Below are 26,976 nucleotides of genomic sequence, written 5' to 3' on the forward strand. Positions count from 1 at the left end.
GCAACACCTGTTTTTTTTTTAACTCCTTGCAGGTAGCATAGTTTGGGAACTGTGGGCATAGCTCTAGTCTGCCTCACAGAAGTCAAAGCTATGTTATTTTCTTCTACTGGAAAAGCTGACAGACTAATTCAGTTTACCTGGGGTTTAAAACTGTTTGAAAACGCAGTAGGAACAGAGATCCCTGTTTAAACACTGTTTCTAACCTTAGAAGTAAGAAAACTATTTTGAGAATGTTAAGAGAATTTCTAGTTAGCAAAAACTGGTTTTTACTGCTCTTCTGACAGAAAAGACACTCTCACTGTAGAGGCTTCAACAATTTAGGTATGCTGCTTCTACATTACTCGGGTGTCTTGAATATGGTCCTTAGATTGATTTGGCATTCCAAAGACTGAGGTCTGAGTTGCAGGATGTGTTAAAGGTCCACACTCCAGGTTAAACTTGAGGGATCCTGGGGGGTTGTTTCATGGTTTTGATTTTTGTGTGTGTGTGTGGGGGGGTGTTTCTAATTTTTTAACTGTGGCTATTGTGAAACTAAAATAGAAAAAAAAATGTTTTTCATCACTTCTGGAACATTAGAAATAGCTGTTATAGGTTTTAAACCATGTTTCCTAGAGCTAAGAACAAAACTTAAGCATTAAGACTGAATGCTGATCCTCAATAGACCAGATTCTGCAATTCCACTGTGACTATAAGTAACAGTAGTTAAAATTTATTGGCTTCATTGGGTGACTGTATTTATCTGTCTATTAATGATGATAAAATAAAAACTATTGGTAGTGTCAGCTTTCTGTACAGGGGTCCAACTTAAAATGGATGAATACAAGTTGTGGGGAAAAAAAAATTGATAGTATTTACATTAAAAAAAAACAAACAAACAGAGAAGGTACTTCTCATCCTCTTAAATAACTGGTCCTTTAAAAATCTCTTTATGTTTTAGGATTCTTTCAAGTACAGTTATCCTCCATTGGTTGATGATGATTTTCAAACTCCTTTATGTGAAAATGGGCCCATTACTAGTGAAGATGAGCATGAAAGTAAAGAAGAGATAGATGCGGACACCAAGGAGTCTGGGGAGCTGAATGAAGAACAAAACCTTAATCAGAAAAAGGTATCTAACTCTGAAGGTTGAGGCAAGACTAGTTAAATGCTTACAAAGTGGGACAGGAGGCATATAACTCTTGTTTTTTGTCTGGCTTTTACTTTGTGTGTTGTTTTTTTAACATATTTTTCTGCCCTCCAGTTTGACAAAAGAACCCAGTAAAACTGAAAATTATACTTAGTTTCAACCTTGCTCTGGAATATAGTAAATTGTACAGTAAAATTTAAAAGGTTTCTGTCTTTTGTTTTCAAAGGTTGTCTTTCTAGTTAGTTTATTTTTAACTTGGGATATCTACTGGTGTACATCTTAAGTACATCTAGTTTTCTCAGATGCTTAAGTCAGTATGTACATGAGAAAATATTAACAGTTAAAGATTTATACCTTACTGGATGTTAATTTGTTTTCTAAATTACTTGTAAAATCTCAACATACAAAAGTTGGAGAAGTTGTATCCCTAATCCATCAATCTTGTTTTACAATATAATCTTCCTGCAGTGGTGTTTTTCCAGAAATAGAAAGGCATTGTTTTACATAAGTCCATATGAAGTGATATTTAGGAATATGCAATGATAGTCAGTGGGGATTCACTCCTGAAAATAGGAGGGAAAATCTGAAATTCACCACCTTAGTGCCATAATTAATTTTGGAATATGAATTGCGAAATTTCTGTTTAATGGAGTAGAATACTTGTAATATTACACTTACAGTTTCTTTTACTTGTTTTAAGTTTTTTGTCAGAATAAGTTGAAACACACAGCTCACTTTAGTCCAGCTGTTCTTTGCAGCTTGGCCAGCTGTTCAAAAAAGATAATTTCACTGACTTTAAGGTCAAAAGGAAGCATTACAAAACCACGGTGACTTCTTGACCATTAGACTCAGTAGTTTGTTTTGGTTGTAGCACATCTTCTAAGCTCTGACTTTCAGATATGGAAACATGGAGAATTCCTGTTCAGTGTGTGAGTTGGCTTTGGTGCTTAATACAGTGTGCGTTTGGTTTTAATTTGCTTGGCTGATATAGCTTTCTATGTAAGGTATCTTATTTATTACTTTTTTTACTCTTAGAAATAATGATTTGGTTTGTGGTATTTTCTCTTTTATACAGTGTAATCAAGCTACTATTTAATCTTTTCAATGAATTAAGATTGACATTTAGGCTCATCATGTATCAATCTTAAGGCACGTTTAAGGCCTTACCTTCAATGTACTTTTAAAATTTCAGACTATATTTCGTTGTTGGTACTGTTTCTGTAAAAAGTAAAGTAAAACAATGATCTAACTCACTATTATTCTGTTCACATAATTAAGAATAATACTTGTGACTTCTTCCACAGCAAGTAGACCATTGTTTGTCACATCAATGTTATGTTCTTTTCCAAAATGTGTTTTTCAGAAATACTCCCTTATTGTCTCAGAATGGTTGGCATTTCTTATTTCCAAGTTAATTATTTTTACTTGACTGTGTCTAAATATATATTCAACTATTTTTTTTAATAAGGCCAGCTTCCAAACTAATAGATTTCAAGTGATCTGTGAGATTATCATTGTCTTCATTTACTGCACTGCTAGTCTTTATATGTAGATTCTTGTCATCACAAAGAATGAATCTGATTTATTTTATATATATATGCTGCCTCTTATCCCATAGAGGGGCCTGTTTCTTTTCACAGAGTAGAGGTAGCCATGAGTGATAAACTTGGTTAGTAAAGGTAGATGCCTCCACCTTTAATGTATGCTATAGTACTGTTTTCTATGGAAATTTTAATGAGATTTACGTAGAATAAAGCCCAACACATAACTAGTGCAGTGTATTTACACACTAACCTTTTACTATAACTGTAATTATAAAAAAAAATTCCTCTGTGGTTTCTTTTTTATAAACCTATTTTCTATAAAACTTTGTATTCCTTTCATTCCCATACTTCAAACTTACATAAATTGAGTTCTTTTCATGTCTTTTCTCTGTATTTTCAGTGGAATAAAAACAAGGCTAAGCAAACTGTTCAGCTAGCTGATGTCAAATCATGATGTCACTAATTCTTTCAGTCTTTTGTGTCCCCCTCCCCACCCCATTTTGCATGTAATTCCAGAGTTCTTTCATTTTTTACAATAAGATGTCCAGGCCTGCTAACATGTATTTTATTAATATAATAGTGGAAGACCCTCAGAACCTAAGATATCTGCAGTTTTGGATGCACCAATTCAATCAGCATTATTTCTTTTGAGCTCTCCAATACTTCAGAGATCCATCTAAAAGCAGTGAAGACATGTTTAGCAACTCTGCAATATAATAAAGTGTGGAATTGTTACTGTCTTTTCTGTTCAGTGTTGCAGTGATTGTACTGGGCTGTCTGTTTTAATTGAAAAGTTTTGCAGTGGAAGAACATCATCAGTGCTTTATAATCTTAAATATTTGAAGTACTATAACTTAACGTGTCTGGAGTTTTCAAAAATAATGAACTTGGGTATCATGAAAATGCATGGAAGGAACAAAGCAGAAGTTTTGTTTCATACAAGTTTAATACATTATGTAACTTATATAACAAATAATTTTATTCAATGGATTTCAAGGAGCTTCAAGGAATTCATACATATTAAGCTTGGTCTGTAATATAAATTGTTGAAATAAGCCTCCTCATTCTTTGAAATACCTGCATGATTCTGTAATGTCTAACCCAGGCTTCTAGTTAATCATTATAACTATCATTTTTACTCAGATGAATTCTATAGAACAAATTTCCAAATCAGAGGAAACTGACAAAACAGAGATCAAACCAAAAAATGCAAAGAAAGCATTAACTACTTTTAAAGGACCTTTATTACATATCAGGTAATAATAATTTTCCTTAATTTTTTTTACAATGTGCCTTGGACACTTGAGTACTGAACTAGCTAGTTTTCAAAATAAACTATTTTTTCAGACTGTTAGAGGAAAACAAGTTATAAACATCCTTTTAACAATGATTTTTACAAAGCTCAATTTTTCTGGTTTTACATGTTTTTAGTGAATCTCTTGGTGTCACCATTGGCATGCTTTTTGTACTAATTAGGTGTACGTTTCATAGACTTGTAGAAGCATTTCATGATTTCATTCATGTTGAGAAACTGTCATTGGATTTAGTTAAACCTGTGCTCATCTGTAATGAGAGCAGTGGTTTGACATTGATTGCATTAGCTTAAGAAAAAACCCAATGCATTTACTAAGACAGCTTGCACTGTTAAATCTTGCTTAAAGAACTTAAGATGGTGTAAATGCTTACACTAGTAGTTTGCACCAGATAAACTTAATGAATGGGTCCAATTTATTTTATGTGGGAAGTTCTCTATAAATGGTGTATCTGTTGAGAAGATTGTCATGCACAATGCTTGCATCTTGCAGTTGATCTGCTTTTTATCACTAAACTAGGAAAAAAAAAAATATCAGTTGGCCAATATCACTCTCTTTTTTCACTACCTTCCAGGTTAAGATACTTGTTCAGAAATTGATTTAGATGTTAACTTTTATTTTCGCTTCCAGTTTGCTATTAGATGAATGAAGAAAATATCTAATTTATAGGTAATTCCTTAGCTAATTTTGTAAGTGCTGTACTGAATTAGTTTTGGAATGAATTTGAATAATGACATGCTCATTAGCATAAAAAATATTTTGTATGTGTCAAATCTTCCTGGGTTTGCAATGAAAATTATCTTTATAGTCCTTTGTGCAAAAACCTCCTCTGTATAGATTTAGGTTCTTGTATAGCAGGGCAAAGGCATAGACTGCAGAATTGTGATTTGAAAAGAATGTTTAAAACTTTCTGTCCCTGTGACAAAAGCAGATATGTTCTTCCATCCACTTTAAAAAAAACAAAAAAAACAAAAAAAACAAAAACAAAACAAAAACACCAACAACAAAAAAAAACCAACAAAAAAAACCCCAACTAACTCACAAAGAAACCACAACCAAACAACACAACCCTATCAACAAAAAACCCCAACACCCAAAACCCTGTCACAAACTGTACCTTTCTTCTCTTAAACCATTTCAAGTTCTACCATTGGACTAGGAAGTGTTGGAGTTCATGTAGATTACATGAAAGAGTAAACTTCAAGTACAGAGGTGCTAATACTTGTAGTCTTGCTGTCATGGCCAATAAAATACTAGTGTCTCTCTTGTCCTTGCTGTTTGTTTGGTCTTTTTAAAAGTGAAATCTTGAGAGTACATGGGACTGTTGCTCTTTATTAATACTTGAACTCTTGTAGAAGCTAGAACTAGTTCTTAGTTCCCCAGAACTGAAATTTATTGAACTGATAATATGTAGTGCCACTTCTGGCTAGTCACAGGCAACTAACTCAGAGGCGAGAAGCTCTGCCAGCGTAATTAGCTCGTGTCCTCGCCGATACCAGCATTGTCCTGTGACGGGAGCCTTCCCGGGAAGCTGAGGCACAGCAGCTCTGGCTCCGTGACGTTGCCGAGAGCGGGCAGCCTTTCTGTGCCTCAAACCGCTGCTGCAGAAGACTCGGGGCGGCAGGGCTGTTCCTTACCTGTCGCTGCTTAGTACTTGTCGGCTCCGGTGTATGACCCAAGCTGGGTACTTGTGTTCTTCTGTTTCTCATAGTTGTAGTCATACTCACTAGTCATCTGGCTCTGGTTTAGACTACTGTTGGATTGCCTTGCATACGTTGCTGTGAAAGACTGGTCTTTATTGACCTTCCTCCCCAATAAATGAATTTATTTGGTAAGACAAAAAGCAGCAGTTTACTTGCACCGTCTGGCATTTGCAGTGTATTTTGAGGTGAGAATTTCTAGTACAAGCTGAAATGGTTACCCTACGCATCAGTGTAAAGAAAGTAGTGTTTCTGTAAAAATTAAAAAGCTTGGGTATTCATTTAAAATCAAACACCCAGCTCCCCCAACAACTACACCCCCCCGCCCCCAGCGCTATGCAGCTGGTTGAGTTCACAGAGAACAGGCATAGTGCAGTGGCCCTCGAGCCCCTTTTTCTTTAGCCACAGTTGGTGGTGGAATGTTCCTTTCCTTGAGCTCTTTGTGGCTTGTTTTGATGCTAGTTAATGCTTTCCTGTCTCATTTATGGTTCATCTTGCAATTGCTGTAACGCACAGCTGCAGTAGTACAGTATTAAGATAACCAAACTACTTTGTAACTACACTTCTTCCTTTCCCTACTGTTATTCACTACTTCGGTTAAGATTCTGGGAACAAAAAAAAAACCTGGGAGGAGAAGGGGATATAGTTGCCCTCTTAATCTGTTTTAAATCTATCAGTTTCTTGCTTTCTGCTTCACTCAGCATGCTTCCTTCCCCACCAAAAAGAAGAAAAAAAAAAAAAAATCTTGTCATGTGGACTGTCTAATGCACTGTAAAACAGAGGCACCCCCCAACACACACAGTCACCATTGGACTCTGCTTCTAGCATGGGTGTTCAGGCTTGCCCTCCAGCACCAAGGATTTTTCTTCTCAGCTAATACACTGGTTTGTTTTAAGAGAGAAGAAAGGATTGGTGCTGTAAAAGGAGATCTTCTGAGGAGGAGATCAAACTAACATGAAATTGGCATTCTAAAAAGGGGAGAAGGGAAAAAAAACCCATAACATGAAAAGAATGTGCAGTTCTGTAGTACTGCGTAATATGGCAGTGTTTTGTGTACTCCTAATGTGACATATTGAAAGGAAACGGGTTTTCACTTGGTACTTGAGCTTCCTCTCAACTTAAGAGTATATGAGCATGCCCTACTTTTTGCCTGGTAGTGTTCATTTGAATGCTCATTCCAATTCCAAAATGAGTTGTGTTAGTTTGATATGATTTTAAAAATTCCATGCATGATTCTCCTAATCACACAAGAATATTAAAAACAAGCGATACATTTATTTATGCATGTGTCACCAGAAGTATGTGAAGACTGACTCATAAGTACAAGTGAATTTAGCTGTAGTGGTTGAAATGATTGCCACTTGCAGATAACTGCCTGCTCCTCTTCTGTGTGCACTATACCCATTACAAGGATAGATGTATGAGGTGGGAATTACTCCCTGTCTGTCACACCTTATACTCTTTAATATTAGCGTGAATTAAAATTAACGATGCTTTGCCTTAACATACCGCTCTAAGATGCAGTGGCTCAAGTGACTGTATGTATCTGTTAGCTATTCCTGCTGTCGCAGATGGTCATGCTCTTCCAGATGGAAGAAGTCAAGGGCAGTAGTCAGCTGAGGCAGCTAGGTCCCCTTGTGGTCATGAGTCAACCTCGAGCTTCACTACAAAATTTCTGCATTTAGTTTTCACAGCTTTTTTTTGATGAAAAACTGTTTATAGTGACTGTAGCTGCAGGGTTGAAAGTATTTTATTTTCTTATAAGTGTGGTGAGTTTTTTTCTATGATATGTTGTAAAGATAATTCAAAGAAACTTAATTCTTCTTAAATTTCTTATTAGCCCAGCGGAAGAGCTATATTTTGGATCCAAAGAAACTGGAGAGAAAAAATGTTTGATAGTTCTCACAAACGTCACTAAAAATGTAGTGGCTTTTAAGGTAAGTATTTCACACGTGACCTGGTTTACTAAATGCTTAACATTTTCTTGTTTTGGGTAAGGAGGAAAAAATACTATTAAGCCCACTTTTCAGTCTAAATTTTTATTCTGTTGTGATGTTTGAAGCAGATCAAAGAAATCTTTTGGCTGAATTTATGCCTGTTGTGTACCACCCCAAAGGAGATAATCAGTAATACAAATTTCTGGAGCACTTAACTGAAAAAGAGCTATGATGATGGTTCATTCTTTAGTGAGAGGCTAATAGTTGCTGAAAAAGAAAGGCTTGAGCACTGAAAAGTCACCTTTTTAGAATTTTTCTCTTTTTTAAATCTTGTCTGGGAACAAGTTAGTAATGCTCCAAAATGGTGGAGCTCTATCTGCAAATGTTACCATTAAAGGAATGAATGCAGTTACGTTTGCTTCAGAAATACTGAATTGACTTGCATCTTGATTTGGTTTTCTACCACATCTTTTGTGTTCTCTGCACACATAAATCACTAAAGTTTCCATATGTCCATGTTAAAAATTTTAACAGGTAGTCTGATATTCTTGGCTCTTTTTAAGTATGTATATAAGAGAGAAAAACAGTATATGCTAGAAAAGAAAGGATAGAAGTGGTTGAGAGAGTAAAAAGTGAAATACCAGTGTCTGATTACTCCTACAAAATAAAGTATTTTAAAGACTGTAGGTATTATAATGTCTTAATATTTAAGCTTTTGGGCATTTTAGTTACTGCAGAATGAGGGAGGTTATGAAACAATCATAGTTTGTGCATGCATTTACTATATGCTTGCTTGGTATTTCTTGTTTATAGGTGAGAACAACTGCTCCTGAAAAATACAGAGTTAAACCCAGTAACAGCAGCTGTGAACCTGGCACGTCACTGGATATAATAGTCTCTCTTCATGGTGGTAAGTAAAATCTTACAGTAGAATTTTTAAGAAGTCTGGACAAGTTTTATTAAAAGGCTGATGCTCTAGATACTAACCTTTGTATGTGCTTGCTGGGGTGTAAGACTGACTGATGCCCATGTCTCCTTGATTGTTGTATGAGAGTGTTACTATTTGTAAAAAACCATGCATGTCAGACAGCATTCGAGTAACTTCCCTTACTGATTTACTACTCCTCTTAGGCATAAGTAGCTGTTGTCTGTAGCCCATTCTGTTTCTAGTCTGAAAAAAAAAAGTCACAGTGGCAGCCATCTCACTTGTGTTCTATTTACAAAATTGTGAGTTGTCCTTGAATCGTTCAGACAAAACTAGTTCTGTTAAAATGAAACTGTAGAATTTTGGGAAAACTGTCATCAAAATTGTTGAGCTTAAGAGAATGATTTAATTATTTTTCTTTGTAGTGAGTCAGTGTCTGATGTCCTGCAATAAACAAGCTCTCATTTTAAAACACTTTTCTTCAAAAATTATTCTATACGCTTTGTAATATTGTCGTCTTATCTAAGCACACTTTTTCTTTTTTTTTTTCTTTTTTCTTTGAGGGCAGGTTTTGCAGCTTCTCTGCAGGATCGTTTCCTTATAATGGCAGCAGAAATGGACCAGTCTTCTGGAGCAGGTATACCAGAACTGACTCAGTTTTGGAAAGAAGTCCCTAGGACCAAAGTGATGGAACACAGGTGAGCATATTGTTTTCTGCTGACAGGGATTTTTTTAGCCATTATTATTTAGCTGATTTATAGCACTTGCATATCATAATCAGTGAAGGATTCTCAAAACCCAGTTGTGTGCTTACTGACTGAAGTATATTGCTGAGACTTCTGCTCTGTTTTAACTGATTAGAGGTGTTTCTAATGCATAAAATGTCATGGTATTCTGCACATGCTCTTCTCTTTATTGTTATTCTTGTGCTGATTAAAGAGTTAAGCAGAAAAAGTGTGAATGGATGTGACAATACACATGGACAGTAGATTTTTTATTTTTTTGTTTAATGAGAATGTGCTACTTGAGTTTTCTAGAAAGAAACAAGCAAGGAAAGAAGACATATCAAATCCAAAACTCTTTTCTAGACAATATTAAAAAATATTCCTTTTCTACTAGGGAAAATCAGAATTTTGTAGAAAATTTATGTAAAACCTATCACATGTTCATATGTGTGTTTTCCATATTTAATGGTGAAAAAATACAACTAGGTTTCATCTTTAAGAAAAAGTAATTTGACTGTATTTTTACTTTAGATTGTTGGGGGGGGTGTTGAGGGGGGGAGCTGCCTTTACACCCCCCCCCGCAATGGCCAAAGTTAACATGGAAAAAGTATTTTTGAGACTTGATGCCTAAGTCTTGCTCTAGCTTTGCTTCAAATGCTTATCCCTTGCTTCCTTATTAAACAAAATCTACATCGTGTGAGTAACCTTAAGCTTCCTTGTGTAAATGTTGCAATTTTTTTTAAGACAGACTGAAACAATAGGGAGAGATTGTTTGATTACATTGAATTTATCACCCGCAAAGTGTGCCATGTATGTACATTACTGACGATTACAAAACTGACCTTTACTTTTCATTAAACCTAGATTAAAAATAGTAGAGAACATAATTATTGTCTCTTTAACATTATATGTGCAAGAACTTTATCTGAGGAATCCACTTAGATTTTATTACACGTATTTGTCCATTTCTTTGTTTTGTCTTGCTGTAGAGGTTTTAGCATTTCTCTTAAAATAGAAAAATGCTGCAGCCTCAATTTAACCATTTCTTTAGCAAATAAATTTATTTGCACACTAATTGACTTGCATGTTATTAGAGGAGCTTCTGCTGTATTTTATAAATTGTATAGAATTCCACTACCTTCAGCTGTGGCTTGACATTCTTTTCCTGCATTTTCAACCGTGGAAGAGGTGGACTTTATGAAGAATGTTGTTGCTAAGTTTTAAAGTGGAAAGAAAAACTTTAGATTTTCTTTGCTCTTCAATAAATTGTTGCATCTCTGGTAGTAAGTATTTGACTGAATAATCCAGTGCATCCTGTGCTATGAATTTACAATGGTGAAGATATGTTTTAACTGAGCATGCAAATAATTTTGATCTTGCTTTCTATATCAAAAGCTGTCAAAACGTAATTGGTGGACTGAGGAAGCCTTTTCAGACTATCATTGCAATAGTCATTTAGAAAACTAATCAACCAGAACAGGTGATAAAGCGTATACAATAACTGTTAGATGGATTGTTTACTATTAATTATACAATGTTACATTATATTTATGATTTTTGGTGCGTGGCTTTTTTTCCCCTTTCACAGGCTCAGGTGTCATGTCATAGAAAGTAGTAAGCCTTCTTCTCTGATATTAAAAGAGAATGCATTTAATATTCCAGCAAAAACCAATGAAGATTTACATATACAGGTAATAGTGTATTCCTTTTTGCTGAATATTGAACAAAATTATAAAATATGATAGAGATAAAAAGTATTTGTACTAAACCTCTTTGGTACTTTGTAAATTATGCTATTTGAAAATCTCAGCAATTTAAATTAATTAAAACAGTGGTAGTGATTTAATTATTTGGTTGAATGGTAATGGTTTACTAAAATACTACTTTCATTGCACTTTGCTCATTCCTTTTATGTATATTGCAGATCTGGGCTATCAGTGAGCCTCAGTGGTATCTTTTGCTTCCTAGTGTAAAGTTGTCGCCTGCTTGATACAGGCAATGTGGGCTGTCCATAACTTAAGATTTGAAGCTTCTTTAGTGGAACAGATTTGTGAAGTATGTAGTGGTAGAAAAGGTATTGCTAAGAGATCGAGATCACTAAGAGAAGTCTTTCTTTTTTTTTTTTTTTCTTTTTTTTTTTTTTTGTGTGCTTATAGTTACTGGCTAAATAGCTTTAAATTGAAAAGTAGTTTCATGTGCAGTAATTCTAATTTAATGAAACTATTTCTGTTTTCAGCTAACTCGTTTACTGCAAATTAATAAAAGACTTCAAGAGCAGATTGATCGCTGCCTCTGGTTCCAGCAGTTGTCAGTTGTTTTATCATTACTATCAGTCACTGTTGTTGCCTTCTGCTTCTACCTGGCGTATACCCAGAGAAGCTAAAAGAATTGCTCTGCGCTGGATGCGCTGCCTGTCATGGTTGGTTGGAGTGGAAGAGATTCCAGTGCTGCACTCGGATTCTGGAACTGCCAAAACAAGGTTTCTGAGCCCACAATGATGATATAATTTGCTGAAAAAAAAGAAATGAATGACCAGCAAAGGAAATTACTGAGAGTTGACACTTAGAACAGGGCATGAGGAAGATGTTAGAGCTAGGACTTAATTCACTGTACAACTCAATAATACTACTGAACTGGAAGGACGAAACCAAATACAGCATAATTTAAAACTGTTTAGGTTGGTTTTTCCCCTCTCTTCAGCTACTTTAAATACAGCATTTAATTTCTTTTCGTCATATTCATTCTTACATCCTGAATTACGCTTATAGAAGGTGCAAGCAGTCAACTTAGTGTATTCTAAAGGTCAGCCTGTTCATTCAGGAAAATTTACAGAAATTATGTAGTACAGGCAGATTTTTTTTTTATATAATCTATGTACATATAAAGGAAGAAATTTGTTATTAGTAATTATTTTGGTAATTCAGGCTCATTGCTTTCATTGGTTAGACTCCTTATTTTTGTGCTTTTTCTGAATGCAAAGTTATTGTAAATATTTCCTACCAAATGACAAACACACAGCCATATTGACCAGGAATATAACCCTTGTTTGATTCCAAAGATACTAATGAAATATCATAATGAGACACTATTCCTAATCTTCTTCTTTTTTTTTTCTTTTTTTTTTTAAAGCAACTCTTAGTTAAATTGTGGAAGGAGTGTTGAGAGTTGACTTTTGATGACCTATTATTGGTTCATAAAAAAGCTAATAATTAGTCAATGTAAGAACATGTTCTGAGATGTGCAATATGCTTAAATTACAGATGAATTTATGAAAAAAGCAAGTCAAGTCAGGAAGATTAAATATTGTTGAAGGCAACCTAAAAGTGTTATATCTGCCATTTCTCAGAAACTGTTGTGGAAATGGTGTATGAAGCTAGGGAGAACTTTGCTAACAAGGATTCTTTGTACTCATTGCTGTAAATATGTATATTAAATTGATAAACACTTAAAAGGAGACTGATGGTATCTTTCATACATTTAAAATTTTCACTCTGAATGAGGTCTAAAAATAATTTCTTGACTAGAATTAATTTTTGCTACAAATTGGCTTTGTAACAGATTATTGAATTTTATCTGCTGACTTCAATAGATGAGATTATTAAGGAAAGATAAAGGTCATACTCTGCTTCTGTCTTTTTGCTTACAGTATCTCTCCAGTGTGTTGTAGATGTAGTATCATTTCTAGGAAATAGAAAAGGGCAGTTTAAAGAAAAAGCATTAATAAACAGATTAACTAATAAAGCAGCAAGATGATTACTGAAAATATTACCATGTAAAAGGCAAGTCTACAGAACTGTTTGGCGCAGTCTTCTGTCCTTTCTTAATTTATACAATGTTTTACCACATCTGCATTTTCTTAATTTTTCACTAATCTCATTTCTGTTCACTTTGCTGCTCAGTATTTTGTTTTCTTAATGAGTTATCAACTTACATTGTTCACTGTTACTATGAAGCTGTTATTTTCATGTGCATGCGACTCAAATGCTTTGCTTCCAACTAAATGGGTGGTTGTCTTGTTGAGGAAGGTAACAAAGTAATTTGTAACCTTAAGATAGTACTAACCATGCTATTAAAATGCCAATTCCTTAATTTGAGTGGATCGAATAGCACTTTACTGTAAAATTGCAAGAAATATATTCTTAGAGTCTTTGCCAATATGAATATTTTAATGTTTTGGTGCTTTCATATATTTCAGTATTTTATTACTATGTTGGTATTTTCTTTGTATGATGAATGAGATGAACATCTTTTCTATTTTAATATGTTTTAGAAAAATACAGTTACAAAATAAATACAAGGAAATATGTAGTCTTGAACGTTTAGTCTTTTAAAAATTGTTGCATCTCCTGAGGTTTTGGTTCTCTCGTTAGTCTGCAGATATTTAACATGAAGGAGGGGTCATTATGGTAATGACCCATAGTCTGTTGTATAATAGAAGTTGTGATGATACTTGTCAGACTAATGTAAAATAGATGATCATGAATTCTTAGAGTGCCTAACATAGTAATGTAGTACATGATATTGGCATGTAAACACTACTGTGGCACAAATAATGCAAATCCACACAATACAAATATATATATATAGCTTGGTAAAACTATTATTTAAACATCACACACTAAATGGAAAAATATATGTAAGGGGAAAAAAAGGCAAACGGTATTTTTTCTTAAATAGAAATTGAGAGTAGTCTACTCTGTATTTTTCTTCTGTGAGAACTTCATTGTTTCTGTCATCGCAAAACACATGGTGATCTGTCAGTATTTTCCCAGTTTTCCGTTGTCAGTAGTTTCGGGCTTTGTTTGCCAACCCTTGGAAGCACAGATTTCAGCCAGTCCATTTTGGAAGGTTTTGTGTCTAACGCACACTGAAATTACAGAGTGCACAGCAGTAACGTGATTTGATACAACACCCCGAATTGAGAGAACAGGCAAAAGATTGTTTTCAAATTTATTTTTATTTTTTCACAGTACATGAAACTCAGTTCATAAAGCTGGGGCATTTTAGAAACTCAGTTCATAAAGCTGGGGCATTTTAGAACTTAGACAATTCACAAAATAGGATTTGATACAAGATTTAATTTTCCTGTCCCTCATTGTAGATTAGCAGTTAATCTTGGCTTTTACAGACAGTTAAGAGACAGCAATGACTATAATGCTAAAAATGAGCCATTTGTATTCCAAAAGAGCACATACTTTTTTCCTAGCAAGCAATTTTTGTGCCCTATTCTTAGGTACTTTATCAAGTAAAGTATTAGATTTAAGACTTCATAGATTGTGCTTGGTTCATCGTTTCTACTTCCAGAGTCTTACCGTGGGATAGCTCCGAACCGTAGGAATAGGTGGTGTTCCAGTGACACCATTCACGTTGGCACTGATGATGTTCATCCTGAAATTATTTACAGTGGTTTAACGTTACAGTGTTTATGAATGCTCAGAGAGGTATCAAAAGTCTATTTTACATGGGAAGTATATTTTTTTTAATAGCGAAAACAGGGATTTTTGCATAAGGACACAGTCACATTGAAGTTTTTTAATTAGATGCAAAACCTAAGTATCTTAAGGAAAAAACACGTTGGAGTAGGCTAATTTGGGGGGGGCGGAGGGGGGAATCTTTATTATAGTATTTTAACAAATCAAATAATTATTCTTTAGAAAAACAGTCACAGAGAAGCATAATATATTTTAGACATTTTGGAAAAAAGAAAAAAAAGGCAGGGGGGGAGCAGCAGGTCCAGGAACGTGCTTTTTAATTGCCTTTCTATTTCATCACCGATTCACTGCTGTAAGCGATTTCTCTCTAATGTCCACATTCAAGTTCTCTCAAACATTTATCCCTGCTTCCAGAAGTTTATATGGCTTTTGTTGACTCGGGGGGGTTTTGTAGACAGCATTTTAAGTCACTGCACTGTCTTGGGGATCCTCGTACTTTCTGTGTAGTTGGACTGACAGCATAAGGGTATAAATGCTGGTTTGTTAATAAAACACAGTGTTAGTTCTTTCTTTTTCTGTGGCTTTATTGTGAAAGTGGACATTCAGTCAGAATAACAGAACAAACTTGAAAATTGACCAAACGGTGCTGTTCTGCAAAACTCATCACAGGAGGCTGTAAGAATTCACGGGTTTAGATCTTGCAGTAGTTCCATGGAGCGTTGTGTCCGAGACACGAAGATGTCTGTATTTACAGTATACGTATTAGTTTAGGAAGAACTAATCAGTTGTAATTAGCCCAGAAGAGGAAGTCGAGTGCTCTTTTCTGAGGTTAAAGAAAACATCTTAGGTTCTGAAGTGCATGGCTTATTGTTCCCTGTTCCCTGGCGGATGGCTCACTGAGGAATTATTACTCCTCCTTTACTTCATCCGCAGGACTGGTGCCTCAGCCTGCCTCCTCGGCACGCCGAACGTCCCTTCTGTTCTCCTCAACGCCGACAGAAGCACTGGGCCAACAGCTGAAGAGGGTCGATTATTGCTGTGTGATTGCAGCTAATAGCACTTGTTTTTTAGATTGCAGTAGGCAATTCGTTCCCGTGGTATTGCTCAAGTTAATAAAGAAGTCCAAACACAGAGCCCCTTAGGGGAGAAAACCCCACCCTATCTATCAGTTGCCAGTCATTGTGGTCTTCACCATAGTCCAAAGTGCAGCAGTAGTCCTCCCAAAGGACTGTTACATTCTTCTTTACGCCAGTGCAGGGTCTCTTGATCTGTTAGTAATACTCCCTCTGTTCTATTTTAATTCTCTTAATACCAGTGGTGCTATATTAGCACTATATTGGAGTTGGTTGAAATGTCAGAAAACCTGAATATGAAAAAAAAATGTAAGTTCTGTTTATTTATCTTTCATTTTCTTTGGTCAGCAGTAGAATGTATTCATTATTTTACTGCCACTTGGTGTTTTTTTGCAAAATACTTTTGGAGTATTTTTTAGTACTGTTAAAAATACTGAGTTGGAAGGATGGTAAATTTTGTGGTTTGTTCATCTTAATTAGCCCATGAGGTATGCCAGCACTTGATGGTGATTTAGCCAGCAAGAAGCAGTGATTTCCTTGAAAGTATTCAAGGAATTTTTTTTTTTTTTTTTTTTCATTTTTCAAAAACATTACGTCACTGTGTCTCTTTTTTCTTTAGTCTTGATCAGACCTTGGTCCTGAAATAAATACAGCTACACAAACTTACTTGGCCAAGTGTTTTGCTCCTCAGTCTATGGGAACTTAGAGAAGGAACAGATAGATGAACACGTACTTTCTGTTCCAGACCCAACTACAAGTAAAAGGTTACATCTACTCATGTTATTCCAGTGCCTGTGTGTATACTGTGAAGTAGCCGCACAATAAACGGGCATTGCTGCTTGATGAGAAAGTAAGTGATAAAGATTCACCCCACGTACCAGTTTTATCCAGAAAGTTAGGAGGGGAAGGTGGAGCAATGCTACATAGTGATGTGCTCTTCCCACAGCAAGCTCCCTCTAGAGCAAGCGTTCCCCTAATTTTGGGCCCAGGAGAGGGAACAAAAGCAATTTTGATAGGTTTTGGTTCAGATCCATTGTGGTTTCCTTAGATCTGCAAAGAAATGCTTTGGACATGAGAACTCAAATCCAAGTCTCCGGTATCAGTCCCACCATGACTACCATCCCATTTTGTGTTTACAATGAAATCTAAATCAAGATATCCTTTGGGTAATGATGATGTAGTCTTACAAATCCTGTGTGCTGTTTAATTATTCAAAATTACAACTTTCTTGTATTTCCTCAGCCCTGTATCTGTTAAAATCATTGCCAGTTTCATTTTTTGACAGCTTGGAGCTATAGCTGAACACCTGTTCTTCAAGCCCTAGGGAATGTTAGAAATGAGGAACACCGTTTAAATAATATAGATTACAACAGTAGTGTGAAAAAGAGGCATAAACAGAATTTGTTAAGCTTTTATTTTCTAGAATGCTACAACTGATAAATTGCTGAAAGGAAAAGTGAATCTGGGCAAACACCGCAGATGCTTCATTAATCTGGTACAACTAACACTTACAGATTGATGCTTAACCTACTGGCATCTGAATTACTATAATCCCCATGCCCTGAAGTGCATTTTCCTGTACACAAGTAGCATTTACCATATTTTCCTTTTTATAATTTTTTTCAGAATTTAAATTTGCAGCTGATGGTGATGACTCACAAAAAGATTTTGTAGTGCCTTCTGAAGGAAAGCAGCATTTTCTTCTTGAGTTCACAGTTTAATGGGCTTTGTTCTGCAAACAGGATGTATAAACATGGCTTCTCAGTCCAGTCTGGAATTTAGCAGTGGAGTTTAGTAGGAAACCTCAGAACAGCAATGCTTACTCATGCTCCTCATTGCAAATCTAAAATACAATCCTGAACAAATACGTGTTGATGTATATGTAATCCCAGATATTGCTGTTCTAGCGGACAGTGTGATTGACCTGATGCTTCTTCCGACCCCTCACATTGGATGTGTGTTGGAGTTTGGAGTAGGTGCCAAGTCTTTTATTTCTAGCCCATACTGAAAGTACACCCCAATATTCCTATGCTGGCTGTCCCGTACTGGTATATGGCTGGGAATATAGGGAACCAGTACAGCCAGTCTGTTCGGAGAGTCTTCGGGGAGAGCATCCATTTACTCCAGCAAGTTCCCAAATTGAGGAGAAATTGCAAAAGTACCAGAGGAAGAATATCTAATTCTTTTCACTACTTTGGCCAGGTGCATCTGCTGGAAACCCTGGGAAGTGTTACACGATAAATAAAAGGTGAGGTAGCCAAAGAAGGAGTTGTATCTTGGTTTTGTCTGCTCTAAGCTGCACATTGAAAAAACAAGGTAGACAAGTAGCTTTTGTGCTCTGTCCATTTTCAGTAGGCAATTTTTCTCCAAACCAATGCTGTGTCGACCATCTTGTATGGTTGTTGTACAACCGTTGTAAGTCCATCAGTCCTACTTCTAATTGTACGAGCACTACTCCAACTGACTGTTGCTCTTGTGTGTGTTGGGCTTTGACAGTGGATCTGTGGCCTGGGACTAAACTGTGAAATGTAAATTTAAACAACTGTGAAATGAAAAGAAAAAATGTTTCTCATGTAGTAACAATGACTGATGAACATGAGCTAAGCCAAAAAATCGTTCCTTCTCCTAGCAAAAAAAAAAAAGATAAAAATATTCAAACAGATGTTTTCCAGACCTTGGGAGAAAAGGAGGCCCAAAACACGTTCAGAGCAGCTTTGTCTGAAGCTTGCAGTCTATAGCCAACATGGAATTACAAACTCCTCATTTCAAAGAGTTTGAAACCAGCCAGCTTTCACCATGGCCTTGAAGGGGACGGTCTGCTCAGCCCCCAGAGCGCCCGAGCCCCCGTCCTGCACGGCCCGTGGAGCTGCGACCGCTGGATCCGGTAACTCCCTGAACACCTAGTTGAAGAAACAGATTAAAATATTTTTGATGGATCGTAATCATCGTTTCACTGGCTTATCTTGAGCATGTTTTGTAAAATTTGGTTTGTTTTAAAAAAAAAAAAAGGGTAGCCAAGAGGTGGAGTAGCCTGCTGATGCTGGTTCGCTTGACTGCTGTTCACTGGGGCAAGTGGTAGCCTCCATTCAGATTTCCATTTGCAAGATGCCCATTAGCAGATGTGCTAGTCTGGCCCCTGCTTATCAAGGACCAGGCGCAGGGAGTATGCGCCACGTATTTGATGGCCTCGTGCAGGACGGAGGCAGAGGCCTCCAAACTTGCACAGGAGCGGCAGATGCCGTCTTACGTTCGCTGTGTGCAAGTGTAAGGTAGCTTCGCTGTCCTTCTGGAGCAAATGAAACACCCTCTGGGAAGCAGTAGTTGCAAAAAAATGTGGGAATTGCTTTGGAAGCCAAATTAAAAATCGCTTTGAACTCTGCTGTGAAAATGTTGTCTTGAGTAGCAAGTCACCCATAAGTCATCCCCATGTAATGCGGGGCTGATGTACATGTGACTGCCCTTGCAGGTAAATTTGGCAGCTCTCAAAGCAAAATACATGTTAGGGTTTTCAACCATGTTCATAAATGATCTTTCTTGCCAGCCTGTCTGGGCCAGCGGGCAGGATGCCTGGCTTACGCTGCTCTGAAAACATGTCCTGGCTTAACTGGAGATGTAGCTGCTCTTGTATTGTCTCCCGAACAAATTTCAGTCTGGAAGTGTGATGATGCTTCAAATGCAGCTCTGTCATGCCAGCAAAAATGGCCTTCATAAATTCATAACACTGAACAATTTTTAGGCTGAATAGTGAATTGATCATGAAGAGAGGTAAAAGGAGAAATAGGGGAGTATTTAGTGATCAAGTCGCCAGGTTTATCAGTATTTCCCTGACATCAGCAAAGAGACTGACTAGATACAAAACCTGTTTGTAGAGGACTACAATTTTGATTGCAATGTATCACCTAAGGAAAAATAAGTCATACAAAACCTCTAAGTACTGCAAATTGAATTGACACAGGAGCCTTCTACGTGTCTTAGCTAAAAAACAGTAGTAGCAACTGGTAGTAACTACCAGAGCTGGTTGTGCCTATACTGATGCTATTCACATCCACCTACTGACATGAATGGGAGTTTTCAATTTTAAAATAAATGAAGTACAAAACAGTCTCATTTGTTGAAAAGAGATATATGCCTGAAACTGATGCTCCCCTTAAGTAAAGAACTTGGTACCAAAAAGTAATCTCAACCATCATCTTTGAACTGATGACCAAAACTGTAAGCATACGATATTTCAAGTTTTTATTTTATATTATAATATTAGATTGAAGATTTTTTAATTAAAATTTGTTGATTAACATTTCTAAAAGGGTGTATTTCTCCTCCAGGCAATGTACAGATTTCTGCAACTTGAAAATGAGTTGCAAACTCTCTATCTAGAGACATACCTCTTCGGGGTAGGGATCTGTATCTTCTTCGAGGCTAGGGATATGTTGTGCTGTTACTTATGACAGGGTTTCCTTCCAGAACATAGCTGAAATCTCACAGCACACTCTGCCAGAAGCTGTGGGAGAAACTGATAGACAATTCCCAATATAGTTTGTTACGTAGTCCTGGAGGATAACGGAGTCAAAATACTGTTGAGCTGGAGAACATATTTGGTTGGTGTAAGTCAGTCTGTTGCTAGGATTTACACCTGAAGGGCCCTGGGTGAAGGTGGCGCTCCAGGAGTTTTGGAGGCAAGGAAAACAATTTTACGTTATTGAATGTAAAGGAGTTGTCTAGCAGCTGAAAGAAAAATAACAAGCACCTCTATTACATGGCGCTCAGTCAAGGGACGGTTGGCGATGCTGAAGCGAAGGGCTGGCCCGCGTGCTGCAGGCTGCCAAGGAGGACAGGGGCGAATGGCACCGGCTGCGTCTTTGCTGGCCACGTCTTGAACTCGGGAGGCAGAAAGCAGTGTGGAGCAAAGAGCCCAGCAGAAACAAGCCAGGGGTTTGCCTGTGATCTTTTTTCTAATAGCCCTGCATCAGACTTATGTAAATGGTACTGTAATTGCTAGTTAGGATAATCTTCAAAAACTGAGGGGGATCAGCTTAAAAATACAAAGCTGACGTGAGAAGGAAGTGATTCACCCTGCCTCAGTAAGCTGGTGCCTGTTGGAAGAAGGGAGCAGTTCCAGACCATTACATTGCACCTAATATTACCGCTGCAGTGAAAAGCAGCAATTTTCCCAAATCCATGCTGACGTGTGTCTGAACTGTTGTGGTTTAACTCTAGCCAGTAACTCAGCCCCACGCAGCCGCTGACTCACAGCCCCCCACACTGGGATGGGGAGAGAATCGGAAGGGTAAAAAGTGAGAAAACTCATGGATTGAGATAAAGACAGTTTAATAGGGAAAGCAAAAGCCACGCACGCAAGCAAAGCAAACCGAGGAATTCATTCCCCACTTCCCATGGCAGGCAGGTGTTCAGCCATCTCCAGGACAGCAGGGCTCCAGCACGCGTAACGGGGACTTGGGAAGACAAACGCCATTGCTCCGAACATCCACCCCTTCCTTCTTCCCCCAGCTTTACCCACTGATCATGACGTCCTATGGTCTGGAATATCCCTGGGGTCAGTCGGGGTCAGCTGTCCCGGCTGTGTCCCCTCCAAATTCTTTGTGTCCCCCAGTCTCTTCGCTTGGGGGTGGGGGGAGCAGAACAGCCCTTGGCTCTGTGTGAGCACTGCTCAGCAGGGACGAAAATATCCCTGTGTTATCAACGCTGTCTTCAGCACAAATCCAAACCACAGCCCCATACAGGCTACTATGAAGAAAATTAACTCTATCCCAGCCAAAACCAGCACACTGTCCTATCAGATCTGCTTTGCAACCTGCCTGTATAGGAAAAATGAGCAACCAAAAGCCTTAAGTCTGAGAAATAAGCCAAAAAAGACAGGATCGAGCTCTACTGATACCATATCTGGAAATATTATATGTGGGTATTGCATATAATAGTCATTTTACTACCACAAAAGCAAAAATATTTTTGCAGATGATGAAGTTTTCAAGCAGTGAAGTAGAAATTCTCAGTGTTAGTGCTTCTCAGCTGCCCTTCCCACAAGCCTGGTAAGTGACTGGTACTACACTTGCACGTACACTAGTAATACAATGATGTCGAGTGGTCTGTCAGCACAAATCAGAGATTTCTTGGCTGTGCATAAGCACTATTCATAATTTATAACAATTGTGATGCTACTAGGTGCAGACCTGTGTATTCTTCAGTGTGAGACTGAAAACTCTGGTACGACGGAAGAGCTGTTGTGTCTCCCATTGCTCGGCACTCTGACCGCAGGCTCCGACATGTTTGAAGAATGGACAAAATCTCTCAAAGGCATGACAGCCAGTAATATTATTTGATTGATCTAAATTAGACAGATGGGAATTGCGTAGATGGGATACCCAGCATGATTAGCAAAAATGACTCAGTTGCTTTACTGGATATGTTTTAAACCCAAAACCCAAGTAGTACTCTTGCAATATCCACCAGGAGACTCTTTGTGCCAAGCAAATGAGTTTCATGGATGTTTTAAATACTGCTCTCTGCTGTATCAACAAAGTCTGTGTGAAGGCATTTCATTTCAGAGAGATTTGTAAATATGACAAGCTGGGGAAGAGAGTGCTCCTTTGCAACACTTCTTGACTGCCAAAGAAAAAAGCTCTTGGAAAGCCTACAAACTAAGAAAACCAGTGCTAAAGTTTCTGATGGAGAGTGAATGCACTGAAGGCTGCAAGCTGCTTGAAGACGAACAGTAGATAAGCAAGCTGGCTTTCCTCACAGATATTTGGGTTTTTTCCTTTGTGAGCTCAGTATGAGTTTCCAGAGGAAAGATTGCCTTTTGCCATGCTGCATAAGGTACTCTCATGAAAAACATGTAGACTTCTACACAGCAATATAAACCACTTTCTTTTTTTATATGAGGTAATGACAGGAGGCATAAACTGTAGGAAATGAAACTTCTCTCTTAAATTCAAGTAGATCCAAGCCCGAAGACTTTGAGGCAGAAAAGAGCAGTTTCTGTTCACTGCCTCGGATGCGGATGCTGGCAAACGCAGGGTGCCAGGATGGAGGGACCACCCATCTGACCCAGTGTGGCCACCCCTGAGAGCTTGGCTTACGCTGCCAGGAGTGAGTATGTGCACGTTTTACTGCATGGAAAACTGGCCCACCAGCAAACGCACCGGTCTTTGGTCTATAGAGACCAGATGGAAGTCCATGCTCTGCTCCAAGGGGCCTACAGCTCCCCTGGAAAGGGGAGTCGGAGGGGAGACTAGTAATTCCCTACTGCAGGAGCTGGGGGGATCAATACCCAAGGACTGAGCCACTCAGGCACTGTGGTAACGAGCATACACACACCTACATGGGGATGCTGGGGTGCAGAAATCTGGCTGCAAACAAGCAAGAAAGACTAAATGTCCCTACGTGGGGATGCTGAGGTGCAGAAATCTGGTGCAAATAAGCAAGAAAGACTAAATGTCCCTACGTGGGGATGCTGAGGTGCAGAAACCTGGCTGCAAACAAGCAAGAAAGACTAAATATCCCTACGTGGGGATGCTGAGGTGCAGAAATCTGACTGCAAACAAGCAAGAAGACTAAATGTCCCTACGTGGGGATGCTGAGGTGCAGAAACCTGGCTGCAAACAAGCAAGAAAGACTAAATATCCCTACGTGGGGATGCTGAGGTGCAGAAATCTGACTGCAAACAAGCAAGAAGACTAAATGTCCCTACGTGGGGATGCTGAGGTGCAGAAACCTGGCTGCAAACAAGCAAGAAAGACTAAATGTCCCTACGTGGGGATGCTGAGGTGCAGAAACCTGGCTGCAAACAAGCAAGAAAGACTAAATGTCCCTACGTGGGGATGCTGAGGTGCACAAATCTGGTGCAAATAAGCAAGAAAGACTAAATGTCCCTACGTGGGGATGCTGAGGTGCACAAATCTGGTGCAAATAAGCAAGAAAGACTAAATGTCCCTACGCAGGGATGCTGAGGTGCAGAAACCTGGCTGCAAACACGCAAGAAAGACTAAATGTCCCTACGCAGGGATGCTGAGGTGCAGAAACCTGGCTGCAAACACGCAAGAAAGACTAAATGTCCCTACGCAGGGATGCTGAGGTGCAGAAACCTGGCTGCAAACAAACAAGAAAGACTGAATGTCCCTAGGTGGGGGCTGCAGACGGGCAGAGCGCAGACCCTGCCGGCCCTTGTGCTGTGTCCCAGGTGGCAGGAGGGTGGGCCATCCCCTCCCGTCCGCTCCGGAGCGGGAGCGCAGGGACACTGGAGATCGCCCTCCCCTCCCGGAGCCATGTGTTGTGCGACAGCTTTTATCCTCTGTGCCACGGAGTCTGCCCCAGGGAAGGCATCTTCTGGGGAGTTTTGTGGTCTTTCAGCTTTCTGGGATGCAACATGCCCTTACCTGTGGGCTTCTTTTTTTCTTCCCAGCAGAAAATTTTTAGGATTTCAGAAGTAACTGCTCAGCTAAACTTCTTGTTTTCCCTTTCTATGGCGTACACATTCATATAGATTTTATACCTGACTTAAACATCCACAAAAGCAAACCCTTGCAAGCAATGCAGTTGGTATCTGTAGGTATCTATCTCCCCTTAAGGATAAGCTTAGACCCAGGTACCGTTTGCCTGAGTAAGTATTTGAGACTATCAATCACCCTTATTTTAGGAGGTGCTAGAGAGCACAGACCTGTAAAATGCAGAGAGGAGAAGCTGAGGGCAAAATGTAGCCCATGCAAGACAGCTTTGCACGGTTGGTTATTTCCATGTTTTAGCAGGGGTAGAAATAGCGTGATTTATTTTCTCTACCATATTTACTTGCACCAATCTTGGTCATAATGTTGCATTTCTGCAGACTGTGTCAAGGCCCATAACGGTAATAACTGGAGTTTCACTGCTGCAGAATTTGGGTTTACTCAAGCGCACGAAGCTGCGTATCATCAACAAACTGCAGTTGATTAGAAATTGAAGTTGGGTTACGGTCAGAAAGCACCTGGTTTTCTTTGTCTTTAGGAGACTCTTATAGACACGGGCAGGGTTGCGTGCACCACGGTATGGCTGCAGCAGCTGCGGCAGGAGGCTGTTGCCACGTTGTACAACCCGCACTTCGCACAAGCCCAAGGCCGTGCTCCTCTCGCGGTGCCTTTGAATGGCAGGAGCAGCCCTGGTCTCTGCCAGCGGCTCCAGCGGGGGCTCACCAGGGAGGGGGGACATCAGTGACAGCGGGATGCAGCTCTCGGGTGAGGCTGCCCTTGCTCAGCGACCGACACTGCCCGGCAGCGTTGTTCCCGTCGTGCCTGGACATGCTGTTGGAGATGTCCCTGACGGCCAGGTACCCTCTGCGCATCCCACCCCCAAAGTCACGGGAGGTTGCTGCACCTCTTCCCATGTCTCCTCTCCCCTCGACCCTCAAACCCCCCCTTGCCATTCTCATACCATCTCATAGCACTGAGCTGTTAGATACATGCTGTTCATGATTATACATGCACATATGCATACACATCTGTCTGTCTATCTATCTGTTTATCTATACGCTCCTATTTGCATAAGTACTTTATCCATTTCACCAGACTCTGCAGCATAAATGTCAGTGATTTCTGGCATTGTCTTTCTGCAAAGAAAAGTTGGGAAATGGCAGTCTCTCTGTATATGCTTTTGCCATGACACCACTCTCTGTTGTTATTATATGAGAAAAGCATTCAAATCCCTTTTCAACAGACTCATAATTGAGACTCACATTGGCTTGCTGCTGTCTAAGAGGTGCAGAAATATGCAAAGTGCATCAGACACAAAACATGACCTTTTCTCGCTCTTGTCAGATGTAAACCAGCCTCTCCCCAAGCAGCTGGAGAGTTTTGTAGACCAGCTCAGAAAGGTGTGCACCAGCTTTAGCAGGTTTCCGCTGTGTCTGTGCTCCGTGTTTCCCCTGGGAGCCCATGCTGAGGCTGGTGGGAATGGGTCCCTGCAGCATTTTAATGGTAACAGGGCTGCAGCGACGATGGGGGATTGAGCAATGCCAGGGCCTCTGGAGACAGTCACGATTCTCCACTCGTAACACGCTTGCACTTGCAGTTGAAGCCCTATATTGCATGACCTGCTGTTTCGAGAGGCAGCAAGGACCGTCTGAGCACAAGGGAGAGAAATACCGTTAGCAGGATGGCTTTAGCAATGAGACCAGTTCAAAGGCATTGGGGGGGGGGGGGGGGTAGTGTTAAGTGACAACACTTTGTCTTCAAAGGACGAGATGGTCAACAGGGTGGGGAGAGGGAATCACGGCAGGAGCAGCAGCCAAGGAGTCCAACCCAGGACCTCTGAGCACTGAATTGCTTCTCCCAAGGCCCTGCTGCAGGAGAGAGGTTGAGTCAGCCTTCATGAGTAAATCCATGAGCATCCCTTGGAAGGACCCTGAATGGTTGACCATATAAGCTAGCAGCACCCAACCATGGTACGGCACCCACCCTACTGATTCCGAGCAGGACAGAGCAGGTGGGGGGAATTCACACCCATCACTGTTGTCTGCCTCTGAGTGCAATATTCATGTGGCCTTCTGGCTTTTCCCTAGCACAGTTCCCAAGGTACTTACAGGAGTCCTTCCTGCCCTCTTCATGCCAAGGGGAATTACCTTCCCCTGCGTGGGTTCATCCAATATGGAAGAGGATGTCCCAAACCCTCCCCTTCTCTTTCCTGTGCAGCATCGGGTGTACTCAAAGAATTTGTCTGATTAAGTTTTTAATCCTGAGATAACATTATTCAGCTTATACCTTTCATAAGGCATTCATTATTCCATGAAAATACTCTTGGCTAGTTTCTTAAAAAATCAGTATAGTACTTCTGAAAAGAATCAGCAGAGGAAATAGTGAAACTACTGCTCAAGCTGGAGCATTAAAGACTTTTTCAGGATGTTGTATTAAGTAGCTAAGAGTAAGTATCTGGTAATATTAATGGTACTAAAACAATATGAAGGCTTTCTCACTAACATGACTTCACTAGTGCCTTTCCTGTATGCTTGAAGAACATTTTGATCTCAGGGTCCCAGCAAGCTTGTGAGATTTCAGGAAGATGGTCTTCATATTGCTGTTTGCTGTGACACAAGCAGCTTTCTAGTAAGATTTCAACTCACCCTCACCTTTTACCAGCAACTCAAGTCCAGAGGCCTTCTCTGTACTGTGTGTAGCACTGAGACACATACAACCTTCTAAAGCCTTCAAAGATGAGCATGA

General features: G+C 39.1%; 1 protein-coding gene across 4 annotated transcripts in view; it reads left to right on the plus strand.

Moving 5' to 3' along the window:
- MOSPD2 (motile sperm domain containing 2) overlaps positions 1 to 13,558 on the plus strand; it is a 37,930-nt gene extending 24,372 nt beyond the window's left edge. For all 4 annotated transcript variants that reach the window (XM_049834162.1, XM_049834163.1, XM_049834165.1 and 1 more), the window contains 7 exons: positions 938 to 1,108; positions 3,814 to 3,926; positions 7,524 to 7,620; positions 8,434 to 8,530; positions 9,114 to 9,243; positions 10,859 to 10,961; positions 11,507 to 13,558. In XM_049834162.1, coding sequence (XP_049690119.1) covers positions 938 to 1,108; positions 3,814 to 3,926; positions 7,524 to 7,620; positions 8,434 to 8,530; positions 9,114 to 9,243; positions 10,859 to 10,961; positions 11,507 to 11,653 — 858 coding nt within the window. In that variant the 3' untranslated portion in view covers positions 11,654 to 13,558. The remainder of the gene's footprint in view (positions 1 to 937; positions 1,109 to 3,813; positions 3,927 to 7,523; positions 7,621 to 8,433; positions 8,531 to 9,113; positions 9,244 to 10,858; positions 10,962 to 11,506) is intronic.
- Positions 13,559 to 26,976: the final 13,418 nt, after the last annotated feature.

The sequence above is a fragment of the Accipiter gentilis genome, chromosome 31 (assembly GCF_929443795.1).
Source record: "Accipiter gentilis chromosome 31, bAccGen1.1, whole genome shotgun sequence".
NCBI classification, from domain to species: Eukaryota; Metazoa; Chordata; class Aves; order Accipitriformes; family Accipitridae; genus Astur; species Astur gentilis.